Source organism: Citrus sinensis, chromosome 9 (genome assembly GCF_022201045.2).
Source record: "Citrus sinensis cultivar Valencia sweet orange chromosome 9, DVS_A1.0, whole genome shotgun sequence".
In the NCBI taxonomy this organism is placed as follows: Eukaryota; Viridiplantae; Streptophyta; class Magnoliopsida; order Sapindales; family Rutaceae; genus Citrus; species Citrus sinensis.
In genome coordinates, this window is record NC_068564.1 from 24463183 (window position 1) to 24480023 (window position 16841).

Below are 16841 nucleotides of genomic sequence, written 5' to 3' on the forward strand. Positions count from 1 at the left end.
AGATTATTAATGCAGCTTAATTAACAGTATAATACAAACCATAAATGCAGTTAAATTGACTGTGAAAGCGTTTTACATTAGCAATAATAGAGAGTAAAAACTGATGTTTAATAGGTAAAGTTTCTCAAATTCCTATCCAAAACTTTTATTTTTCTTTAAAAAAGATACAATACAATTTGAAAATATTCAAATACTAATTTATAACAGTACAACTATATTATATTATTATTTATTGATATATTTTGTTGATTACCATTGTACCTATAACCTTTTCTATTTTGAAAATGATATATGATGGTTTCACTAACAATAGAAATTTAAGGCTAAGTGTAAAATAGTAAAATAATATAGAAAACTAACACCAGTATAATTGCGGAGTGTTTGGACCTATTTTAAAATGTGAGGATGATTTTAATTAATTTCTCTAGGCAATGTATAGAGGATAGTCCTCATTTTTCCATATAATAATATGAACTATTATTTTCATACACAACTAAGAAGAAGAAGAAGAAGCTGGACATGACATTGAATTTGTTTGTATGGTTTTGGTAAGAAGAAGAAGAAGAAGAGAAGCTGGAGTGCTCTGCCAGCGACAAAAATTAATGTCCTACAATAAAAGGTTATTAATGGACACACATGTTTTTCCCTTGATCTAGAAACATTTGGTCATTCCCAAGCTGCCAGTTAAGTTAAATCATTTGGCACCGCAGACCATTTAAGAAAGGCTCAAAATTCTTTATTTGGAAACTTCAAATTGATAACGACATGTATGAATTATTGAAACCCTCAAATGCATAAAAAAATTCAAACTACCTAATAAACATAACCACGAGTAGAAAGCTGACATATTTCAAGCTGAATTTTCTTTTTTCATTAAAAGGAAATGAATTTTTCGGAGAATACGACATTGTCGGCTTCTACGTTTTGAAAAGTCTACTAGACGTCGAAAGTTGACACCAAAATGGTCAAGATATAGGGTTATTTCACACTTGGCTACACTTTTGTTTTCATAAATTGAACTGAATCCGATCTGAAAACAATTGTCAGAAATTTTTCTTTCCTGTTTTATGAATGGCTATTCTTCCATGCTTCAGCATCGTTTGTCCTTTGATCTTCTTTTTGAGCATGAAGGTTTCATTAGCAGCTGATACAGTAACTCCAGCATCATTCATCCGTGATGGTGAGAAGTTGGTTTCATCTTCTCAAAGGTTTGAGCTAGGTTTCTTCTCCCCTGGAAAATCAAAGAGCAGGTACCTGGGGATATGGTTCCGGAAGGTCCCTGATACAGTTGTGTGGGTTGCAAATAGAGATAGGCCGATCTCCGATCATAACGCAGTATTAACCATCAGCAACAATGGAAAGCTTGTTCTTCTCAACCAAACAAACGGCACTATCTGGTCTACAAACGCGTCTAGCGAAGCGAAAAATCCTGTGGCACAACTCAGAGATGATGGAAACCTCGTTATAAGGGATAACTCCAGCGTTAATACTACTGAAAACTACTTATGGCAGAGCTTCGACTATCCAACAGACACTCTGTTACAAGACATGAAGATGGGCTGGGACTTAAAGAATCGTCGGGAACGATATTTGTCGTCGTGGCGAAGTGATGACGATCCATCTCCTGGGAAATTCACTAACAGACTTGACATTCATGTGCTTCCTAAAATGTGTACTTTCAATGGATCGGTAAAATATACCTGTACCGGAGAATGGACTGGAGATGGTTTTGTATCTGCTCTTTCAAATACAAACTTTCTTTATAAACAATTTTTGGTGGAAAATCAAGACGAAATTAGTTACTGGTATGAGCCCTACAACCGTCCTAGCATAATGACTCTAAAACTCAGCCCCTCAGGTTTCGTCACGCGTCAATTATGGAACGAGGACAGCAATGAATGGGACGAGTTGTTCTCAATTCCAGATGACTATTGTGGTAAATATGGGTATTGTGGTGCTAATACTATTTGCGGTCCCGACCAGAAACCTATGTGTCAGTGTTTGGAGGGATTCAGACTCAAATCACAATTCAACCAGACTGGACCTATAAAATGTGAGAGAAGTCATTCTTCAGAATGCATAAAGGGAGACCAGTTTATAAAGCTTGATAACATTAAAGCGCCCGACTTCATAGAGGTTTCTCTCAACCAGAGTATGAATCTGCAGCAATGTGCGGCCGAATGCTTGAAGAACTGCACTTGTAAAGCTTATGCTAATTCCAATGTAACAGAAGGCAGTGGTTGTTTAATGTGGTTCGGGGAGCTGCTTGATGCCAGTAGGCCAATTAGAAACTTCACCGGACAGTCTGTCTACTTACGACAACCCGCTTCAGGACCAGGTACAATTTTTGCATTCATGAATTCGATGTTGTCAAATTTTTTCCAGTTGAAGCAAAATGTGTTTAAGTTAAATTAGGGGTGATTCAAGTAATTTAAGTTAATTGGCTCATCCACTTAGGAATCTATTTAATTTCCATTCAATTTCTTTGACAACACGTATGTTTCTGGATGAAGGGAACAAGAAGCTACTCTGGATAATTGTAATAGTTGTTCCTCCGATGGTACTTCTTCCTTCTGTTTATATATTTTGTCGACGAAGGAGAAAATGCAAAGAGAAAGGTAATTTGCTTTTTGCGTATCATTCACTGATATGTTTGTATGATAAGACATGTGATAGAACATGTAAACTCACAATTTTGGAAGTTGTTTTACCGAAACAGAGAATATGGAAACAAGCCAGGATTTGTTAGCATTTGACATTACAACAAGACCAAACGAATTCAGTGAAGCAAATGGAGACAGAAGAGATAAGAGCAAGGATTCTTGGTTGCCATTATTCAGCTTGGCCAGCGTAGCTGCTGCCACAGAAAACTTTTCTATGGAATGCAAGCTTGGAGAAGGTGGCTTTGGCCCTGTTTACAAGGTAGAATTGTTGATAACTCAAATGACCTTAATGAAGTACTGGTGGTATAGAACATCAATAATTTTAAGAATGCAGGGCCGATTACTTAATGGAGAAGAAGTTGCAGTTAAAAGACTCTCAAGTCAATCAGGGCAAGGACTCGAAGAGTTCAAAAATGAGATGCTGCTTATAGCAAAACTCCAACACAGAAACCTTGTTAGAATCTTGGGTTGCTGTATAGAACAAGGCGAAAAGATTTTGATCCTTGAGTACATGCCTAACAAAAGCTTGGACGTTTTCCTTTTTGGTATGTGATCTTTCATTGACAAGAATTAACGTTTTCACTACTTCACAATGCTAAGTTATATTTTATCATTAGCATTTTCCTTTTTGAAAGAGTTGTATCATTTTGGTATTATAACAGATCCAACCAAAAAGCGTCTATTGGGTTGGCAAGCACGTATTGGAATTATTGAAGGAATTGCTCAGGGGCTATTATATCTTCATCATTATTCTAGATTTAGAATTATTCACAGAGATCTCAAGGCTAGTAATGTTCTCTTAGATAAGGACATGAACCCCAAGATCTCAGATTTTGGCTTGGCAAGAATGTTTGGTGGTGATGAATTGCAAGGAAATACTAAACGGATTGTTGGAACCTAGTAAGTAAATTTCTATTCCTGAAAATTATTGTTTGCTAGTCATATTTTCTTATATTATTTAATATTTGTTGAAACAATGGAATTTCAGTGGTTATATGTCACCTGAGTATGCCTTGGATGGTCTCTTCTCTATAAAATCAGATGTGTTTAGCTTTGGAATTTTAATGTTGGAGATATTGAGTGGCAAGAAAAGCACAGGCGTCTACAATGCAGATTCTTTTAACCTTCTTGGTCATGTAAGTGACAAGTCATTTCGCTTTTATTTGACCTTAAAGGAATGAATTCCTAAATTTAAGAATTGCCTCTATCAATTAAACTAATATGACCTTGATTTTACATTTTTAGGCTTGGGATCTATGGAAAGATGATAGGGTTCATGAATTGATAGATCCAGTAATAATGCAAGATGCAACATCATTGCCAATGCTGATGAGATACATTAATGTAGCTCTTCTATGTGTTCAAGAGAATGCAGCAGATAGACCAACCATGTTGAATGTTGTCTCAATGATTAATAACGAGAATGATAGTTTACGTTCTCCCAAGGAACCTGCTTTTGCTAAAGGTATAAATGTGAGAAATTCATCTCATTTCAATAGTAGGACGTCCGAACTTCATTCATTAAATGATGTAACTGTTTCACTGGTCTATCCTCGATAGTCATCAATCCTCCTAAACCATATAATGGAATATAATTTGTATATGTATAGCTAAATATTTTTTATGTTGATGATTGTAATGAAAATGGCGCAAGTCAAGATCAAGTTAAGACTGACAGGGACTATTCATTTATTGAATTACTAATTTATCTTTTTTTTACTGATATTTTTGTAGGATTAGCTATACCATTCATTATAATTAAATCACGGCTCATAAAAAATTATTATTTAATTAAAGTTATTATTTTATGGATTATTAATTTAACGAGATTCTGGTATATCTCGTTAACCTTGTAATCTAATTGCCCTGCTCTTTGATTGGCATTTGAAGGCAAATTGTCTATAATCTAATACAGTCAACAACAATTCTTTATGCTACATCTGTTTTCCAAATAAACATTTTGGATTTTGCCGCAGGGATAGGTAACCCTCAGTTTCAGTTTAATATATATATATATGGACAGAGAGAGAGATTTCTGACCATTGCAGTGCAAGTATGTACACATATAAATTTGTGATCCTTTCAGTTTTAAATAATGCTGAAGTCTGAAGTTGAGTAGGAAACAAGAAATTGAAAAATGGATAGTTTGGTACCACAAATACCGTCTTTTTCAGGAGTTTGGAGTAGACAACATAATATCGCAAATTCAATGAATTTGTGACAGATTTGAATTTGATGTTGATATTGCTGAAAAAATAATTAGCTATAAATTAAATTTTATAGCATTTATTCCTTTTTTTATTATTAATTTATTATTATCAGCATACTCATAGGGTTGCTTTTTAAAGGGTATGTGAGCAATGCTGCCATATTAATTATTCTTTAACAATAAGCAAACTCACCCTCATGCGTTGTCGCGGCCCTCAAATTGAAAAACAAAGCAGGAAATGATTGAGCGTATAGGAGCTTGTTTGTTAAAAGTTTAAAGTCTGAATTTTTAATTTTGGATATTTGTTTAAATTTTTTTTATAACTTATATATGATTTTTAGATATTTACATCTAAATGGAAAAAATAAAGTTATGTGATTTTTATCTAAATGAAAAAAAGTTTGAATAGAAATTAAATACTATATCCCGATAATATCCCTATGAAATATACATATTTCCCATAATATAAAACCTAATCCTTTTTTTTCTCTTTATAATTCATGTCTATTCTTTGAATTTGTTTTCTTTTTCAGTAGCACTGGAATTCTTCAAGCATAGCCATCTGTTGAACTTTAATTCATTATCTTTTGAAAATTTTAATTAATAAGTTTGATTAAATTTTGCATTTGGAGTAATGTAACAATATTTGTATTTAAAGATCAATTACTACCTAATTCTACACATGTTTGATTTTAATTGTAATGTGCATGTAGTTAACTCTTACAATTTATAACAAGTATAAATAATTCTTACAAGAACATAAATTTCAAATAATCAAATTTTGGAAGTTTGTGATTTATAAAAACAAATAAGATACTATTTATATTCAGATATTGAAAAAGAAAAAAAAATGTCTTTTAGACATATGCAATTCAGACATATTCAGACTTCAACCACATTAAGATTTCAGACAAAAAAAAAATGTTACCTTAGTTTTTGAGTTTATTTTAGGTCTTTTCAATACTTTTTTTAAATGTTAGGCAACGTTTAGTATTGAGATGTAATGAATTTTAAGCTGCGGTTGCTACTATGGGAAAACAACTGTAACTATAAATAATATATAGTAAAAATAATTTTTAAATAATAATTTTGACAAAATTATAAAAATATGATAGATTTTTCATTATATAAGTCTAAAATTAAATAAATTGGCTTCTAAGTTACAATAACTAGTATTTACTAAATATTTTAGTATTGTAACTTAAAAACTACTACTACCCAACTTCAATTCTTATTCTGAAACAAGACCTTAGTTAGATGTGTCTATATTTGTTCTTGTATAGAGAGATAGTGCTTGTTAGGATTAAAAGAAATAGTCTACTGCATAGGTTGTAATTTCAAAAGAGTTAATGAATTAATTATCTTAGTCAATAAATTCTTTTTTTTAATATTTTCCTTGTCGATCTTAAATCGCTCCTCATAGAATTGTTTACATTACACTATCATTTAATTTTGACGTAAGGTAACATTATTTGTCAATTAATTTGTACCTATGCTTATTAAAATAATGTCCAGTGTATTGTCATGAGTACTTTAATGAACGAAATGTGTTTCAGCAATTGACAAAGTGTTATTATTCTACTTCTTCCATCCTATTATCTGCTTCTGCTACCTTACTCAGTCACAAAACAATTTCAGTGAATGCAAGGGCACTAATTAAAATTTTATTTTTTAGAAACCAGCCAGCTGCCCCTAGCAAAGTAAAATATGGACTCTAATGGAAACTTCCTCGAGTTGACTCATTCAACAGAGGAGGCTCGAGATCGCTTTAAATCCATCTCGAACGCCAGCCCTCAGGAGAAGAAACACACATCACTTTTAACAGCCTCTCGAAATGGCATGTGACCGCAGTTGAAGACAGGTATCCATCACTTTCAATAATTAATGATGCCGCTGTCGTAATATTGTTGGGCACAAGTGGTATTGAAGGAAGAGCAATTAACTCAAGTTGAAGGGGACAAAGTGAAATATGCCAAGAAAGCACCATCCGTCTCGCGGATCTATTGCTCCATTTGCAAGTCCATGAAAATGGGTTACAGTTTACAAATGGGCTATTTATATATATGGCCGAATCAAGCGATGTGCGCTTGAGTCCACAGAAGTGTGTGATGAAGATCAAGCGGCGTGTGCAGGCAAGGTGAGGTGGGTGTGATTGGGGTGTGTGTGCGTGCATACAAATCAATCACGTGAGATGTGCACGCAGTGGAAATCCAAATAGCTTTCACGCCGGCAGCAACATTTACTTCAATTTTGAAAGTCATTGGTCAAGGGCTGCTACTTTGTGTTCGTAAATAAATCATGTTTGGCAAAGAGCCTGTCCCGTGTGTCAACGCCCCACCGAAAAGGGCAGAAGAAAAAAAAAGAAGAAACAAAAGAAAAAGAGGGGGGCCGCGTGAAGAAAAAGCAGGTGGGTCGCGTGAGAGAAAAAAATAAAATAATAATAAATAATAAAATAATAGAATGTACAGTAACTAAATTTTGATTATAAAAGGGTTGGTTCCCCTCATTTGTAAAGTATCGAATTCTTCGCTTTATTATTATTATTTTTTCAGATCCATTTTGTGAGAAGGGTTAGTGAGTGGGAGATTGGGTGAATTGAGATTATGGGTAGTAAATTAAAATATTAAAATATTAAAATATTAAAATATTAAAATATTTATAATTCTCATATCACTAGTATAATATTTTTCTTTCGTCTTCGCCCATGTACGTAAGCTAAAAGCCGAACTACGTAATTTTTAGTGTCCTTGTGTGATTCTGTGTCTCATTATTTCTCAATTTCACTTTAGTTGCGTGTCTCTTTCACCCAATCAATTTTTCAACAGTGGTATCAGAGCTATTGGTTGTATTCTTTGGAGTCGGGGGGTACTGTTCACGTAAAGAGTATTGTTCACGTATATGACACTATTCACATATACGGTACTGTTCACGTATACGGTACTGTTCGTGAGAAACGGTAGGAGCGATCCAAGAATTTTATGGTGCAAAGCAGGGAATAGCTGTGTGTGTAGAGCAACTGTGTAGTTTTGTACATGTCTAGGAAAATTTTGTCATAAAGGCGATAAGAGCCTAAGGAGTCTGGGTTTTAAGTGGGACCGCTGTGACCCCTCCAGTCTTTCCTCGAAACTTTTCTAGTGTGCATTCTCACACATACTCATAACTATTCAAGGTGGTATACTAGCTTGTGTGCGGTATTCATTAACAAAATGGCAGCAAAGTATGAAATTGAGAAGTTCAACGGGAACAATTTCTTGTTGTGGAAATTGAAGATGCGGGCAATTTTGAGGAAAAAATAATTGCTTGGCAGCAATTGGAGAAAGACCTATAGAGATAACTGATGATGACAAGTGGAATGAGATGGACGGCAACGCCATTACTGATCTACACCTGACACTTGCAGATGGAGTATTATCCAGTGTGGAGGAGAAAAAGACAACAAAGGAAATATGGAATACTCTCACAAAATTGTACGAGGCCAAGTCACTACACAACAAAATCTTCTCGAAAAGGAAACTCTATAGTTTTCGAATGGCGGAATCTACAACGGTGACCGACCATATCAACACCTTGAAAACTCTATTTTCTCAACTCACAACGTTAGGTCATAAAATAGAGGAAAATGAATGCGCAGAGCTTATACTTCAAAGTCTACCAGATTCGTATGATCCACTCATCATCAACTTGACAAACAACAATCCTGCGGATAGTCTAGTATTTGACGATGTTGCAGCCTCCATATTAAATGAGGAGAGCAGGCGGGAAAATAAGGAAGACAGACGAGCAAGTTCCCAGCAAGTGGATGTGCTATCGGTGACGAGAGGGAGATCAACGGAACGTGGCTCCAGTGGGAGTCATAATCATGGTAGATCAAAATTCAGAAGTAAGAAGAATGTTAAATGCTACAATTGTGGCAAGAAAGAGTGTTGGAACAACCAAAAGAGAAGAGGGGGCAAAGAACCTGAGTCATCAAATGCTCAGGGGCATATAACAAGTACCTCGGATAATGGTAAAATTCTTTACAACAAGGCAACAACTGTTTCAGAAGGCAGAAAAGGGCTATATGACATCTGACTCATAGACTCAGGAGCTACCTGGCCTATTACCTCTCGGAGAGAATGGTTCCATACATATGAACCTATTTTAGGAAGATATGTATACATAAGTGATGGTCATGCCTTGGAGATTGTTGGTATTGATATTATCAAAATAAAAATATTTGATGGTACAATTCGCACAATTGGGGAGGTACGACATGTCAACGGCCTGAAGAAAAATCTATTATCTTTGGGACAAATAGATAGTCATGGGTGCAAAACTCATGTGGAAAATGGGATCATGAAAATTACTAGAGGCGCACTTGTATTGATGAAGGTAGAAAGGATTGGTGCTAATCTGTTCATACTTAAAAGGGAAACACTACAAGAAGTTGATGCATGTGTCGCATCAAATATAGAAGAATCAACGATAATGTGGCACCTCAAACTCAGTTACATGTCAGAACAAGGTTTGAAGATTCTCTCTGAGCGAAAATAACTTTCGGGGCTCAAATCGGTGAACTACCATTTTACGAGCATTGTGTTATAAGTAAGTAGTATAGATTGAAGTTCAGCAGATCTATTGCCAGAAATAAATACATTTTAGACTTGGTTCATTATGATGTTTGGAAATCGCCAGATATGTCTATGGGAGGTGCAAAGTACTTGGTGACTTTCATTGATGATTATTCCAGGAGATGTTGGGCGTATCCAATTAAGAAAAAATTAGATGTGTTTCCAGTGTTCAAACAGTACAAAGCGTGGGTTAAACTTCAATTCGGGAAAATGATCAAGTGCTTAAGGACAGATAACGATGAAGAGTATACAAACGGCGCGTTTCTTGCTTTCTATAAGCAAGAAGGTATTTAGAGGCAATTCACAGTGGCATACACTCTTCAACAAAATAGAGTGGTAGAGCGGATGAACAGAACTCTTACAGAAAGAATAAGAGCTATATTGAGCACTGCTGGTCTACCCAACTCATGCTGGACAAAAGCAGCCAAAAATGTCTGTTATGTAATAAATCGGTCACCATCCACAACAATTGAGTTGAAGACTCCGATGGAAATGTGGACTGAAAAGCCAATAGATTACTCTCACATACATGCATTCGGATGTCCTGTGTACGTGATGTACAATGCTCAAGAAAGAGCAAAGCTGGATCCAAAATTTAGAAGATGTATCTTCTTGGAATATGTTGATGGAGTAAAGGGGTATCGTCTGTGGGACCCCACTGCCCACAAGATCTTCATCAGCAGAGATGTTATTTTTGTAGAAGATCAATAGCAAAGGAGAGATAGTGATAATAGCATTGTAAAAGAAAAGTCGAAGACTGTGCTGGTATATGTGGAAAACAATCCAGAAGATTCACATTCTTTTGAAGAATTACCAGAGCATGAGGAATAAAAACCAGTTGAGTGGCTCCAGAAGTTCGTCGGTCAACTTGTGAGAGACGATTGCCAGTGTGGCACTCGGATTATGTCACAGAGATCAATGTTGCATACTGTCTTTTAACAGAGGATTGAGTGCCATCAACTTTCCATGAAGTTTTAAATAGCTCAGATGTTATTTTGTGGATGACAACAATGCAAGAAGAAATTGAAGCTTCATACAAGAACAAGACATGAGAACTTGTGTCATTACCACATGGAAGAAAAGTCATTAGTAAGACATGGGTCTACAAGATCAAACGTGATGGCAATGACCAAGTGGAGTGGTATCGTGCAGGATTGGTGGTGAAAAGATATGCTCAGAAAGAAGGTATTGACTTCAACGAAATATTTTCTCCGGTGGTTCGACTCAGGACAATCAGAATAGTCTTGGCGATGTGTGCTACATTTGACCTATATCAGTTAGATATGAAAATAACATTTCTTCATAGAGAACTTGAAGAAGAAATTTATATGCTCCAACTAGAAGGTTTTGTTGAAAATGGAAAGGAGAACTTGGTTTACAGGTTGAACAAATCTCTATATGGTCTCAAATAGGCGCCAATGTGTTGGTATAAGAGATTTGATTCCTTCATCATGAGCCTTGGATACAACAGACTCAGTTTAGACCATTGTGGATATTACAAGAAGTTTGAAGATAATGATTTCATCATTTTGCTGTTGTACGTGGACAACATGTTGGTAGCAGGCCCCAACGAAGATCGAGTCCAAGAATTGAAGGCACAATTGGCTAGGTATTTGAAATAAAGGATTTGGGACCAACAAACAAGTTTTTAAGGATGCAAATTTACCGAGACAGAAATAACAAGAAGATTTGTCTTTCTCAGAAGAATTACTTGAAGAAAATTTTGCGACACTTTAACATGCACAATTGTAAGCCAATCTCTACCCCACTTCATGTTAATTTCAAGTTATCCTCAAGTATGTGTCCTAGCAATGAAGCAGAGATGAAGAAAATGTCTCGAGTATCGTATGCATCAGTAGTGGGAAGTTTGATGTTCGCTATGATATGTACTAGACCAGACATTGCACAAGCAGTTGGAGTAGTCAGTCGATACATGGTGAATTTTGGTGGAGAGCATTGGATAGCTGTGAAGGGATTATGAGATACATCAAAGGAACCTCAGATGTTGCATTATGTTATGGAGGATCAGAATTTACTGTTAGGGGTTACGTGATTCAGATTTATAGATATACTCCGTCACCGTTGATACATGGCGAATCCTGGTGGAGAGCATTGGATAGCTGTGAAGAGTATTCTGAGATACATTAGAGGAACCTCAGATGTTATATTATTTTATGGAGGATCAAAATTTACTGTTAGGGGCTATGTGGATTCAGATTTTGCAGGAGATCTTGATAAAAGAAAATCCATTACTGGCTATGTGTTTACACTCACAGGAGGAGCTGTAACTGGGTTTCAAAATTGTAGACTGTCGTGGCTTTATCTACAATAGAAGTAGAATACATGGCAGCTACACAAGCTTGCAAGGAAGTTATTTGGATACAAAGATTATTGGAGGAGCTTGGACACAAATAACAGAAAATTTCGGTGTTTTGTGACAGTCAGAGTGCTTTACACATTGCAAGGAATCTAGTCTTTCATTCTAGAACAAAGCACATAGGAGTTTAGTATCACTTCGTTTGAGAAGTAGTGGAAGATGGAAATGTGGATTTGCAGAAAATCCATACCAAGGAGAACCTAGCAGATGTTTTGACCAAACCGATCAATGTTGATAAGTTTATCTGGAGTAGATCCTCTTGTGGCATAGCAGAGATGTAAACAACATGAAAATGGCGAAGCAGAAAGGATGGTGTGGAGATTGATTGGTTCCCAATCTAATCTCCAAGTGGGAGAATATCAACGCCCCACCGAAAAGGGCAGAAGAAAAAAAAGAAAAAGAGGCAGGCTGCGTGAAGAAAAGGAGGCGGGTCGCGTGAGAAAAAAAAAAAAGAATGCACAGTAGCCAAATTTGATTATAAAAGGGCTGTCTCCCCTCATTTGTAAAGCATCGAATTCTTCTCTGTTTTTTTTTTTTTGTTTTAGATCCATTTTGTGAGAAGAGTTAGTGAGTGAGAGATTGAGTGTATTAGAGTTCTAGGTAGTGAGCCAAAATATTACAATACTTAGAATCCTCATATCACTAGTAAAATATTTTCCTTCTGTCTTCGCCCGTGGGCGTAGGCTAAAAGTTGAATCACGTAATTTCTGGTGTTCCTGTGTGATTCTGTGTCTCATTATTTTTCAATTTCACTTTAGTTGCGTGTTTGCTTCACCCAATCAATTTCCCAACACCATGGGTGGGAAAATTCATTGCCCAAGATTCAAATTAATTGTCCCAGATTGGACCAAAAATTCGAGCTTCAGGTTAAAAAAAAATCTATTTAATAATAAGCCTTTCGAAACTACTCAAAATTCATTTTAATATTTTTTTCGATTGAAATTATTTAAATAACCTAATACAAATTAATAAATTTATTACTTTGAAAGAAATTTTATTTAAATACTTAAATAATTCTTTTAACAAAGTTTTTACACCCATCTCATTTGATAATTTATATTTATATTTTTAAATTTAATTGAAAAATATATTTTTTGAGAAAATTATAAGATTTTGGAGTTATGAAGACATGAATTATATAATATGAAGAAAAAAATTAATATTTTAGGATTTGTATGCAGTTTAAAAATAATTTTTTAAATAAAATTTTATTGAAAAATAGTTAATTTAATACATGACTTTGTATTTTATCAATTAAAATGAGAGTATTTTAAGAAATAATATTAAAAAAGGTGGTTATAGAAATTTTAGAAGGGTTTTAAAAGCTCTCACAAAGGGCCAATGCCTTTCCATTTGGGCTTTTTAACCATTTTTTTAATTTATTTCTCTTATACGTCTTACTTCATATCTACAAATTCATCCTTCATGTTTTAAATTGTATAAAAAATAAAAATATATTTAATTAAAGTCACTTACATTATTTTCCTAGTTGTTTTTTGGTACAAACTCTTTAAACCTATAATTTTTTTTATGAACTGTAAAAGAGTAACAACTTCATCTAATAAATAAGCACAAATCTAAGTGACCTCTCTTCTTTGTACTTTCTTAGATTTTGGAGAGGGGTAACACAGAAAGAGAAACCAAACCTGAGATAGCTTTTTCCTTCTTAAAAAGCATAAAAACTTGGCATCATTGTTTGAGGGGTAAAAAGTCAGCATGACCAAAGGTTGCCTTGCGCGAATTGTGTTCTCCTTGGTTAAGGCGCAAGCAGATTTGTTCAAGGAAAATTTCCTTTGCTTCGTGTGCAGAAGGTCAAGCAATGTGTGGTCGATTTGTTAATGCTAGGAGGAAACTTGCCCTAAGTCATATGTTAGGCTTCGTCAAAGGCCAACCCGCGATTTTCTCTGAGATATTTGTGCACGAAACCAGTCCACTAACGGTCATGCAATCCGTCCACCAATGATCATGTAGTACATCCACTCGCGGTCATGTAGTGCATCCACTAACGATCATTATCAATACTGGGGCGGTGGTTTTGTCTACCTATAAAAGCCCAATTAGGCAAGTAAGAGTTTCTTCGTTTTGTTTTTCGGCTAAACTCACTCTCTTTTTCTCTTTCTCTCTATCTGACTACTCAGTCTCTCTCTTTTAATTTTTTCTAGAGGATTTACTAAAAGCTTTCTCATTTAAATAGCAAACAAAGTTAAGCCATGAGAGTAGTGGCAAAAGTTTTTCCAGCAAAGGCCCGATTATTAGCTTGAGCGTTGGAGGGGTCACGCCGGAAAAACATCTAGTACCATATCTAACTATTTGTTGTGAATGCATATGGATTGTTAAGAAGTGCAGGTGCTCGTTGTCGAAAGAAGTCAAGTGTTAAGGCAAGGAGGTGCGAGCAACATCCGTCTTCTATAAAGTAAATTCAAGTGCTAAGGTGGTCATCTGGTCGCCACATAGCTCGACTAAATATCAGCATCAACATTTGACGCCGTCTGTGGGGACAGGACAAAAAGCTACTTCCAGTAGAAGCGAGTTAACGAAAGCAGACTTACTTTTGGAAATGAGCAAGCAAACATGAATGTTGGAGCAACGCTTAAAAGTTGGGATTCTGAAAAAACGAGTTTGCAACTTTGCGAGAATAGAAAATGAAGCAAGGGATAGGGCAATGCATGAGCGAATGGAGTGGATAGAACGCTAAAGGGAAACCCTTATAGTTGTTCTGCATAAATCGAGGCATGGACAAATGTGGCTTGGCAAGAGAGATAAAAAGTTAAATTTGCCATAACCTACTCGACCAAGTGAAGGCGAGCAGGCAATCATTCGTAAATATTTTCTAAGGCAAGACTTTAAAGTCTCAAAGCTTTCTCGCGGTAGGACAAAAGGTTAAATTTTTCATAACCTGCTCGACCAAGCGAAGGCGAGTAAGCAATCATTCGCAAATATTTTCTAAGGCAAATATAAGGCTTTGAAGTCTTGAAGCCTTCTCGAGGTGAGACCAAAATCAAAGTTTGCCCGGATATGCTCATTAGCAATAAGACAAACAATCAATTGTTTACAAAATTTTTTCTAAAGTAAATATAAGACTTAGTCTTGAAGCCTCCTTGAGGTGAGACCAAAGTCCAAATATAGTAACACCTGTTCATTAGTGGTAAGGCGAGCGGGTAATCATTTATGAACATTTAGAAGGATAAGGAAATACTCATAACATTGAAGAAAAAGAAGTACATCGTATTGCAAAAAGTCTGTTGATTAAAAGAGATATCTTGTTATAATTTAAAAATATTGAGGGTCTAGGGGAGGATCTGCTCTCGATTAGTTATCTTCAGAAGGTGAAATGGTGGTCTCGCCAGCTGCAGTAGGGTCTTTTTCTTCCGTGTCTTCTTTGGCTGCCTATTCGTTCGTATATTTAGTAACACCAACGGCCAGCTCGTCCATTTTCAGGTCATGATGTTGCTTCTCCAGGATAGCCATGATATATCGATAAGTGTGCGTGAACCTCTCGTTGTAGTTATCATCGACCGCTTTTTTCAGAGCCTTGATCTCATTCTGGTAAGTTGCTTGAAGAGACTCCAATTGATAATCATAAGAGGCCTTCTGGCTTGCAAGCTCTCCTTGACATTGGTTAGCTCCTTCTCGAGTTGAACCACCCTAACTTTATAAAGAGATAACTACTCCATAAGCTCTAAGTTCTCAAGATGAAACTAATTTAATTTCTCCTCAGCAGTGTCCACTCTTTTCTTTGAAGCTTAAATGTCACCCTACATTTTCCTATCATAACAAGCAACTTTTGCTTTGTACTAACTGGTCGTGGTGCCCATTTAGAATGCACTGAACTGAAGAGCGCCTAACAAATCCTCGAGTGTACGGCCCTCGAAGTCCTTAAGATCCTTCTTCTCCATCAGCTTGCTATACTCGTTCATATAGAGGACCATATATTCTGGTTACTTATATAGAAGTTGAGATTTCTAAGCAACCGGAGGAGGAGAGGTGGCAGGACCTTTGTCACTAGCAGCCCCACTTGTTTCACTCACCTTAGGTAGATGAGGCGGGATAGTCTTTAGAGGAGATACCTTTTCTATAGTATCAAGGTTCTTCATTGGAGGAGCATCTTTGCTCAAATTCTCTTTAGCACGACCAGAACAGGGGCGTTTCCTTTTCAAGGCTTCAACCACAACATCTTCTATATTGTTGATTTCTGACACTAAATGGTGAGTCAACCAAGCTCTAGATAGAAAGTAGATCTCTGCACGAGCAAGAGTTAGCTAAGATGACCTTAACTCTCTTCAATAATCTGCTCTTGATGTTGTAGATCACACTCTACGAATCTGCAGCACAAGACAAGATCAAGTTAGAATGGTATCATCTAACTAAGCGAGTAGAATGAAAAAAACATTTTACGCCAGCAAGCAACCTGGAGTCGAGAAATGGGAAGTAACATGAATATTCCCACCACCTGTAGACGCTACTTGACCCCAATTAACCCCAGAAAAAAAGAACTTGTTCTTCTAATTTCCACCCGCAGTGGGGATGTCAGTTATAGGATTTCTCATCTTAGTGCTCGACATAAAGTAATACCAGCCTGCATCTTTTAGACTACTCTTCAGTTAGTATAGGTATTTTATTTCATCAATAGAGGGCTCACTCTGCCCATATCTATTGTATAAAACGAACAGACCAGAGAGTACTCCTACCCATTAGGGTTTAATTGGCCAAGAGCTAAATTTATTCTTTCAAGCACTCGAACAAAATAAGGTTGTAAGAGGAGACTGTTAACATGAATATGTTCATAATATTGATTTTGATGATAACAAACTTTAATTGTTGTTGATTAAAATATTGAAGCTATTCACTAATAAACGAAAGCCTTATAATCATTCATATTATTTTCATAAAAGTTGGATAACTGTTAAAATTGAAATTGGAAAATGATTCTCTGCAATATCTGGCTAAAATTGTGATTTTAGAAACAAACGGTGAATCGTTTT

At 35.8% G+C, this 16841-nt stretch overlaps 1 protein-coding gene across 2 annotated transcripts; it reads left to right on the forward strand.

The window, feature by feature from the left end:
* Positions 1-945: 945 nt before the first annotated feature.
* Positions 946-4336, forward strand: LOC102613658 (G-type lectin S-receptor-like serine/threonine-protein kinase At4g27290). 2 transcript variants are annotated; one of them, XR_003065012.2, is made up of 7 exons: positions 946-2338; positions 2514-2618; positions 2720-2922; positions 2998-3208; positions 3326-3563; positions 3705-3799; positions 3909-3962. XR_003065012.2 is itself a non-coding variant. In XM_006475172.4 (7 exons), the coding sequence occupies exons 1-7, from the start codon at positions 1072-1074 to the stop codon at positions 4221-4223; spliced, it is 2487 nt and encodes an 828-aa protein (XP_006475235.1). In that variant the 5' UTR covers positions 950-1071; the 3' UTR covers positions 4224-4336. The 2 variants fall into 2 exon arrangements, 1 of the variants encoding a protein (XP_006475235.1); XM_006475172.4 differs by having other exon boundaries at positions 950-2338; positions 3652-3799; positions 3909-4336.
* The last annotated feature ends 12505 nt before the right edge of the window (positions 4337-16841 follow it).